General features: G+C 32.7%; 2 protein-coding genes across 2 annotated transcripts; both read right to left on the minus strand.

The window, feature by feature from the left end:
- Window positions 1-1,510: 1,510 nt before the first annotated feature.
- Window positions 1,511-2,798, minus strand: LOC121132399 (astacin-like metalloprotease toxin 5). The gene is made up of 4 exons (XM_040727800.2): window positions 2,368-2,798; window positions 2,027-2,306; window positions 1,762-1,964; window positions 1,511-1,693 (listed from the first exon to the last, which is right to left on the minus strand). The coding sequence occupies exons 1-2, from the start codon at window positions 2,767-2,769 to the stop codon at window positions 2,046-2,048; spliced, it is 663 nt and encodes a 220-aa protein (XP_040583734.1). The 5' UTR covers window positions 2,770-2,798; the 3' UTR covers window positions 1,511-1,693; window positions 1,762-1,964; window positions 2,027-2,045.
- A 3,673-nt stretch (window positions 2,799-6,471) lies between these two features.
- Window positions 6,472-7,896, minus strand: LOC121113867 (astacin-like metalloprotease toxin 3). Its single transcript, XM_040707732.1, has 5 exons — window positions 7,847-7,896; window positions 7,319-7,769; window positions 6,977-7,257; window positions 6,712-6,914; window positions 6,472-6,643 (listed from the first exon to the last, which is right to left on the minus strand). The coding sequence occupies exons 1-5, from the start codon at window positions 7,894-7,896 to the stop codon at window positions 6,531-6,533; spliced, it is 1,098 nt and encodes a 365-aa protein (XP_040563666.1). The 3' UTR covers window positions 6,472-6,530.
- Between the last annotated feature and the right edge of the window lie 2,360 nt (window positions 7,897-10,256).

The following is a 10,256-nucleotide window of genomic DNA, read 5'->3' on the forward strand; positions in this document are numbered from 1 at the left end:
AAAAGTTTACTCAATATTTCCAAGTGAGATTGTTCATTTTCTCTTAAAAATCAGTAAAATTATGGAAAATAAAAACAAGATGCCAACTTCACTGACACGGGAAGAATAGCTCTAATTCCAAAAAAGGAAGACAGTTCAGATTTTAGCCACTGGAGACCCATTACGGTACTCAACTATTCATACAGAATTATGTTTGGGGTTATGGCTGACAAGTGGAGGAAATTTTCAACAAAGGAATTGGGGTAAGGTTTTTTCTTCCCAAATCTACCAACCCCAAAAGATTTAGTTAGTGCCATCAGGGAAAAAGTTTTTACATTACGCTATTTTGAACAACCTATACCTTTTCTTGATGGTAAATTCAGATACCCTCCATTAAGATGTCTGAAAGTGCATAAGTTGTTGAAGCAATGAGAGAACTTTTCAACAACTGACTGAATTTTGCCTCAAGCAAACAGAACCCAACGTGGATTAACTTTAACAATTACGTGAACTCTAAATTCAAAAATTATATACCGCTGCATAGAAGTAAATCTCATGAAAGTACAGTATTATTATTAAGGTGTATACTTTAAAGTGATTTATCTATATGGACCAAAAACTGACGACCCTTGTACAGGCCAACAATTATAGCAAGATATTTAAACGTGAATCTAACAATAAACAGATACACAACAAACAAGTTAGCAAACTCCCACGTTCGATCCACAAAAGTACTGTCGTCAATTATTACATCAATTGGTTTTAATGACGTAGGATGCAAAATGAACAATTCAAGTCATACCTTTTTTTCTATTGGCAATAACTATAAGCCAGTGTTGTCAAGAATTAACTTATTCCTGATGAAGGGATTCATAGGAATAGAAATTCATCCTTATACCGCTACAGATACTAAACTCTCAGATCACAAGGCCTAGTATTAAATCACCAGTTGCAGGATCTAAAAAATAAAAAGCACTGTATACTTAGTCTAAATCTAAAATATATAGCGTCACCATGTAAATTAACAATATTGATGACTTGTCACATTCCAGACTGCAATGTGTGCGGAAAGAGAAAATAAGTAATAGAAAAACAAACAAACAAACAAAAAATGTCTATTTGATAACAATGCCATGAAATTGGATGACCCGAAGTAGATCTGTAGTGAGATCAATAAATTCTACTTGAAACTGTACAGATATCATAGTTGCCAGAAAAATAATGCAGGATATGCCAGACCAATTCAGGTTCTCTTTGAACAAAGTGATGATGTTGAGATATCAGAAGCAGGTAAAAATCTAACAGAAAAACAGTTGACGCACTTTGAAATTAAAAAGGCCATTGTCGAATATAGTAAGCTTAATAAATCCCCTGGTACGTCTGGATTTCAGTTCGAACTTAAAGAAACAAAAAATTATTTGACCTTTTGATGCATGTTTTACGTAGATATGCATCTATATATTCTACATATTACAATGATGAGTCTCTATACTATAAGGAACAACTAACAAGAGAGTATAATAAAATATTATTTTTTTCCTATTTTTGAATGCTTATTTATTTTGTAAAATGTAGAAAAGGTATTTTAAATTACAATGACTTCAGTTATCACAAAATTCACAAGTCAACGCACAATTTTCTTTCATATAAAAATAGCCAATGTAACACAATCCATTATGTCCTTCACACCATTCCGGATATTCATCCCAGCATCCTTGATATAAAAAAAGGCAATACAAATTGAATATCTACATTTTCCAGATATAAAAGTTTAAGTCTTACGTGGAGAAGTTGGCCCATAGGTATAAACCTTTCTAGTTGTTTTTCTATGCGGTGGATGTGGAGGGTCTGTCTTATCTTGGCATTTGTATGCTGCATTCAATTTACTAACATCTAGCCGAGTCATTCCTATTCTTTGTCCTATTTTGATGCCAGATGGAACTGATTTCTTTGTGCTCATCGTAGGGTATCCCGTCTGAGTAAAACTATACGGAATATATATAGATATATATTGAGAAAATGAGCAATTAAATTAAAGAGGCATTACTCATTTAAGCCGTAGTGCATTAGAGATTGGTAGTCATATGCAAATCCAAAGGTATTTGTTCGGTATCCAGACCAACATCGATCAAAGTCCATACGTTTTTGGGGTCACATACTGGCATTCTGGTTTGAGTTTTTGGTCCTATGCTTTTAAAGTAGTTGTTATATTTGTCGTTCTCCATATTACGCCAATGAACTTTTACGTATGAATCCCGATCTGGCCTACATTGTTCATGGCCAACACCCAAAATATGTAGCATTTCATGCATTGCAATTCCTAAAATCTAAAAGCAAATTAAATTAAAGAATAATACTTAAAAAAATTAATTCCTTATAGACACTCACCATGCAAGTGGATCTTCCATGAGGCATTTGTAAATTGAGCGTATGCTTTCCTCTTCTTACATCGTAGCCCAGGTTGGCAAAGCATCCTGATTGTTTGGGACTAATGTATACGTAATTCCGTTGATTAGTTCGTGGGATCCATTTGACACAAGACATACTTTCGATGGCCTTCATAGCCTTTCGTAAAAGCTTATTGTATTTAGGAGGATATGAGTTACTTATGGTATAAGGAACCTCCTTATTAGGCCAGTGCTTTCTTTCGTCAGAAAGATAATTCCTAGAAGCAAGGTCTTGCCGATCATACTTGTCTCGAATGATCCTACATCCAGGATTCTCTAACTTTGAAGAGGAGGAACTCCCTAGAAATAGACTCAGAACTAAAACTAAACTAATGATCATCATTTTTGTTATTCAACTGATGATAAAAAAGAATGAGTTTACTACTTAATATAGGGTACTAAATCTTGTAGCAAGTGTATTAGGAAAGTAAAAAATGATTCACTTTATGTTTGTATTGTATACGTACAATATTAATATCCACCTCCTTTTTGATTTTATGAATACACGCGCTACTTTATTACTCATTGAGGAAACAAAAAAGTATTTTATTTTTAAGTATGCATGATATGGAAGTTTTGAGTTCAGATCCCCTCTTGACATGTACCTGAACCAAGAGACTGCAGGTCTGGCATGACAATCATACTTTAAACTAGCTCTCACAGTATAAAGTATTCCCCAAATCTCCACGATGGTTCAGCTGAAACCACATTCATCTAGTCAAAAAGAAATTTATAACATAACTTAAAAATCATTGTAATGGCAAAAAATTAAGGGAATCTCCTTTTAATACCGTATCAAAAAATGTAAAATAAAAACTGTGCTTACCAATGGAGGTTCCAAAACCTAAATTGTGTTGCATTGTGTTATTGATTTCTTTGCTATACAGATGATTTTATAAATTATAAAAATAAATATACCTGTCTACGTTGCTCGGGTAAAGGAGAGAGAGGGAAATCACATATTAATCATATTAATTGAGAAAAAAAAAAATCTGAAATACCTCTATATACAAATAATTATAATATGAATGTTTCTTGTTGTCAAAAAAGATCCTGATAGCTCTAAATCTATTTCTCTTGGATTCTTCAGACTATATCAATCTGGTCAAGTAAGGTAATTTACAAAGTCTCATCATAGCAACTCCCCCCCCGAAAAAAAATTCACTCCTATTATTATTGCCTTTTATAGCCTTAGTATTATTATTATGAAAATAAATAAAAGTAATGTGTTATAAACTTTTAATAACATACAAACAAATATGCATCTAAAAAATTGTCTAGGTTAGAATTCCATTTTCTATTTACTTAAAAAATTCCCCAATTGAAATGCGCAAAGTAAATTGCAAAAACCTCTTTTTGCACAAATTTTGAAGAAAAAAATAGTTAATAGCCTTTATTGGAATTGTAAAAAACAACAAACCCACCAATATTTTTTTTGTATTTGCAAAAACCAAAAAGTTATGAAGAATAATGTTGTCTAAAAAATAACCTTCGATATCTGGTTCATTTTTGCAAATATTGTAAAAATTATGATACAAAATGTTTCCGAAATTAAAATATTTGACTGAAAAGTTAGAGTCTCAAATTTTATGTCCAAAATGTATCTTTTTGTCGTTTGATGAAAAAATGGGAGAAAAAGAGATAAAAATGGAAAAAATTGAAAAATTATTCAGAAAAGGACAGATATTTCAGTTAAACATCAACTTTTATTTGGTAAATTTATATGCAAACCAATCTCCAGACAAATTTCTACAAACTTTATTTTACAAACTAATCCCATATTCCATTGTAAGTAATTTTTTTTTGCACCTGAAATAAACGAAATTGCAATTTTCACCGTAAATAAACGAAATTGCAATTTTCACCGATTTCATATTTTTCCCATAACTTTTTGATTTTGAATAAATTTAGGAAATGCAGTTATTTGTATAGTTGTTTTTGAAACGCAAACTCTTTTTGATAAATAACTCATAGTCTTTATGAGCTGCAAAAAACGGTTTTTGTGTTTTGGGCATAACATAAACCCCTTATATGACCCCCACAAAATCAGCATCTCCTTCTTGCACGTCCGAGCTCAAAAGAGGGACCCATGCAAAATTTCAGCCCACTGGTTTCAACGATGCAGGAACGTATAAATTCTCCTTTTAAAGAAAAATATACTGAAAAATATCTATAAATTGTACTAAAAAAGATTAAAATTTTACGATTATGAACAGGCTCTTAAGGTGACAATCGCTGATTGTCATTTATTGGGGTCGCGGGGTCATGTCTGTACAACAGTGCCTATGACGTCAATCCAGAACTACAGCACCTAATCCATGAAAAATCTTAACTAAAACTGAAGATGTTATAACCCCTTTCCATACTGGATTCCAGGCAATTATTGTGCATGGAAGAATTCTTGTTCTAAAAGGCAAAAAATGGTGCTGAATCATGAACAAAAAGTGTTTACTAAAGAGAATATCACTCAATATATTACTCAAAAATATAGAGATATTAAAGCTCCAGGTCAGGATGAAATTATTGGCAAAAGTTTACTCAATATTTCCAAGTGAGATTGTTCATTTTCTCTTAAAAATCAGTAAAATTATGGAAAATAAAAACAAGATGCCAACTTCACTGACACGGGAAGAATAGCTCTAATTCCAAAAAAGGAAGACAGTTCAGATTTTAGCCACTGGAGACCCATTACGGTACTCAACTATTCATACAGAATTATGTTTGGGGTTATGGCTGACAAGTGGAGGAAATTTTCAACAAAGGAATTGGGGTAAGGTTTTTCTTCCCAAATCTACCAACCCCAAAAGATTTAGTTAGTGCCATCAGGGAAAAAGTTTTTACATTACGCTATTTTGAACAACCTATACCTTTTCTTGATGGTAAATTCAGATACCCTCCATTAAGATGTCTGAAAGTGCATAAGTTGTTGAAGCAATGAGAGAACTTTTCAACAACTGACTGAATTTTGCCTCAAGCAAACAGAACCCAACGTGGATTAACTTTAACAATTACGTGAACTCTAAATTCAAAAATTATATACCGCTGCATAGAAGTAAATCTCATGAAAGTACAGTATTATTATTAAGGTGTATACTTTAAAGTGATTTATCTATATGGACCAAAAACTGACGACCCTTGTACAGGCCAACAATTATAGCAAGATATTTAAACGTGAATCTAACAATAAACAGATACACAACAAACAAGTTAGCAAACTCCCACGTTCGATCCACAAAAGTACTGTCGTCAATTATTACATCAATTGGTTTTAATGACGTAGGATGCAAAATGAACAATTCAAGTCATACCTTTTTTTCTATTGGCAATAACTATAAGCCAGTGTTGTCAAGAATTAACTTATTCCTGATGAAGGGATTCATAGGAATAGAAATTCATCCTTATACCGCTACAGATACTAAACTCTCAGATCACAAGGCCTAGTATTAAATCACCAGTTGCAGGATCTAAAAAATAAAAAGCACTGTATACTTAGTCTAAATCTAAAATATATAGCGTCACCATGTAAATTAACAATATTGATGACTTGTCACATTCCAGACTGCAATGTGTGCGGAAAGAGAAAATAAGTAATAGAAAAACAAACAAACAAACAAAAAATGTCTATTTGATAACAATGCCATGAAATTGATGACCCGAAGTAGATCTGTAGTGAGATCAATAAATTCTACTTGAAACTGTACAGATATCATAGTTGCCAGAAAAATAATGCAGGATATGCCAGACCAATTCAGGTTCTCTTTGAACAAAGTGATGATGTTGAGATATCAGAAGCAGGTAAAAATCTAACAGAAAAACAGTTGACGCACTTTGAAATTAAAAAGGCCATTGTCGAATATAGTAAGCTTAATAAATCCCCTGGTACGTCTGGATTTCAGTTCGAACTTAAAGAAACAAAAAATTATTTGACCTTTTGATGCATGTTTTACGTAGATATGCATCTATATATTCTACATATTACATATGAGTCTCTATACTATAAGGAACAACTAACAAGAGAGTATAATAAAATATTATTTTTTTCCTATTTTTGAATGCTTATTTATTTTGTAAAATGTAGAAAAGGTATTTTAAATTACAATGACTTCAGTTATCACAAAATTCACAAGTCAACGCACAATTTTCTTTCATATAAAAATAGCCAATGTAACACAATCCATTATGTCCTTCACACCATTCCGGATATTCATCCCAGCATCCTTGATATAAAAAAAGGCAATACAAATTGAATATCTACATTTTCCAGATATAAAAGTTTAAGTCTTACGTGGAGAAGTTGGCCCATAGGTATAAACCTTTCTAGTTGTTTTTCTATGCGGTGGATGTGGAGGGTCTGTCTTATCTTGGCATTTGTATGCTGCATTCAATTTACTAACATCTAGCCGAGTCATTCCTATTCTTTGTCCTATTTTGATGCCAGATGGAACTGATTTCTTTGTGCTCATCGTAGGGTATCCCGTCTGAGTAAAACTATACGGAATATATATAGATATATATTGAGAAAATGAGCAATTAAATTAAAGAGGCATTACTCATTTAAGCCGTAGTGCATTAGAGATTGGTAGTCATATGCAAATCCAAAGGTATTTGTTCGGTATCCAGACCAACATCGATCAAAGTCCATACGTTTTTGGGGGTCACATACTGGCATTCTGGTTTGAGTTTTTGGTCCTATGCTTTTAAAGTAGTTGTTATATTTGTCGTTCTCCATATTACGCCAATGAACTTTTACGTATGAATCCCGATCTGGCCTACATTGTTCATGGCCAACACCCAAAATATGTAGCATTTCATGCATTGCAATTCCTAAAATCTAAAAGCAAATTAAATTAAAGAATAATACTTAAAAAAATTAATTCCTTATAGACACTCACCATGCAAGTGGATCTTCCATGAGGCATTTGTAAATTGAGCGTATGCTTTCCTCTTCTTACATCGTAGCCCAGGTTGGCAAAGCATCCTGATTGTTTGGGACTAATGTATACGTAATTCCGTTGATTAGTTCGTGGGATCCATTTGACACAAGACATACTTTCGATGGCCTTCATAGCCTTTCGTAAAAGCTTATTGTATTTAGGAGGATATGAGTTACTTATGGTATAAGGAACCTCCTTATTAGGCCAGTGCTTTCTTTCGTCAGAAACATAATTCCTAGAAGCAAGGTCTTGCCGATCATACTTGTCTCGAATGATCCTACATCCAGGATTCTCTAACTTTGAAGAGGAGGAACTCCCTAGAAATAGACTCAGAACTAAAACTAAACTAATGATCATTTGACACAAGACATACTTTCGATGGCCTTCATAGCCCTTTTGATTCAGTTCACTAAAAAGAGTCACAATTTCCAATACTACATTTTATGTATATTTATATAGAAAATGATTCTATGAAGGAGTTCTTACACTACCACCAATATTGAGAAATGTTCAACAGGGATGAGAAGTCTTTGCATAATGTTCAATGGTTATTCTTTATTATTGACAATATTATTGAAAATAAAAAGCTACTTCATACTAAAATAAAATATGAAATTAAAAATTTTTGTCAACAAGTTACTCAATTACTACTTATTACCTATTAGCTAGTAGTCCTTGACTGATAATGATAATTAGGGAGTTGAAGTACGGTGTTACTCAATTTTGCCTTGTTTACAAATTAAAATAAGTAAAAACACTCATTCTACACCTCCAGAGAGACCCCCAAAAAATTCTTAGATCTTGAGGAGCCTTGAAGTTTGAAGCATAATTGTAGGGGTTTCCCAGGGTTTGCTTGCAATGAATTTGTATCTTAATGAAATCCTTAATGATCAAATTACTTGCCATGAATTGTTTAATAATCAAATTACACACAATCATTTTACTTGAGAATGTAAATGTAGTTAAAATGACCATTGACCACTCTATTGGAAATTTTCCAAATTGTACGTAACAGCTATACTTGACATTTTTTGATGACCTTAAAAGTATGGACTTAACAATGAAAATACACTGTTTACCTTCAAAATTGACTTTTTTATATTTTATTATTATTCGTTTTATGGAATACAGTCCCCATAAAACTTTTCAAGCCATCCCTTAGTATGGAATGTATTTTTTCTCCAAAGAAACAGTGTAAATTTAAAATTCGAAATTATTTTTGATTCAATATTTTGGAAATAACAAAAGTAGCATTGCACTTAAGCTTAGATTACTTAACATTAAGTTATCCATGACCTAGTACAATATCTCACAAACTAAAGGAAAGATTGTCCTACATTTTGACAGCTGTGTTTTGAAGGTTGGTACACAATCCAAGTCTGAAGCCCAGAGCTTTTTACCTCATATCTCATATATTTAAGCTGCTTATTATTTGAAATACGAGGTTATACAATCATAACTCATTTATTTATACAATGATTTATTGTTACATATTATGACGAAATGTTTATCTAAGGGCAATTCATCAAAGTTATTATTTTTCTAAATATAATTTCAAAATATCATACTCTCTGTGAGGTGAGATTATGTTGGGATCTTGGTTTACGTCCCAAGAATCAATCGAATCTTGGGCAGGTCTGAAATAAAAATAACATTTAGTTATCGAAATATCGTCCGATCCGTCATTTAAATCGTGTATTTTTTGAATTTTTCATAAAAATATCGATGGACTATTAAGATAAATAAGATTTGTGGCCTGTTCAAATTTTTTCAACCCATAAATAATTTCTGCCGCTTCCTTGTCTATTTGGGAATTTAGCTTCACTTGTTGACAACTTTCTTGAACTAAAGTTAACTAGGCACTCTACATCATTTTCCAACAGGCATAAAATATCTCTAAGACCAAAAAGCGAGGCATTTCTTGACAATACCAACTGCAGAGATAGATCATAATAAAAAGAGTGAAAAAAGGTGAGTTATCTATAGAATACTTGATATTTTGAAAATTACTTGTCCTTTTTCATACCAAGGGAAGACTAAGTGTTTTTTCGTTAACTTGTGAAGAGGAAAAACCTCCCTGGATAGATGTGGTACAAAACGACCATAATGTTGTCAAGGCGCATGAAAAATTTCTCCTCAGCATACGATGTAGGATCAGCGAAGTCCTGAATAAGTCGAATTAATTCTGTATCTAGGGATCGGCCACTTTGAATTATGCAAAATTTTAAATAAGTTAATTCCTCATACGTAAGGATACATAACACTGTAACCCCAGGTTTTATACAAAGGAGGTCATATTTGCAAGCCCGTATCTTACTTTGGTTGGCCACCTGCATAAAGAGTCCTTGTACAGGTGCGTCAAGACGTTTGGCAAAGGAAACACTAAAAAAAATTGTCAAGAGGATGTTCTAACGTCTTGGGTGCCTTACTGATGAAAATATTATCGAGGTCTCGTCCAAACTATTTGAAAACACCTTCATAAGTCAAAAAGAGAAATGGTTCTGATGTAGGACGGCAACCTTTTTATTATTTACCACTAAATCTTTTTGAAGAGAAGAAGGCAAAAAGTTGGTCCTTATGTTGTGATCCTGGGGATGTTTTTGTCGTCAACTCGAAGAGTGGATTAATAATTTAGATTTTCTACTTCTTTACCATCAGGGTTTGTAATTATATCGTGGTTATTGTTGTCTACTTCAAAAATGGGACACACAGTGTAATTTTTATTATCCATCCCTCATCTCCACATTTCCATTCCTCCCTTTTCTGATTCCTTATTAGCTTTGCTATTCTTGATTTCATAAATTTTCAGAGTCAATACAGATTCGGATTCCTGAATTTGTAATGATTTTACGTTACAGTTCACACTGACATGTCCCATTTGGAAACAATTTGTCTT

The sequence above is a fragment of the Lepeophtheirus salmonis genome, chromosome 2, assembly GCF_016086655.4.
Source record: "Lepeophtheirus salmonis chromosome 2, UVic_Lsal_1.4, whole genome shotgun sequence".
In the NCBI taxonomy this organism is placed as follows: domain Eukaryota; kingdom Metazoa; phylum Arthropoda; class Copepoda; order Siphonostomatoida; family Caligidae; genus Lepeophtheirus; species Lepeophtheirus salmonis.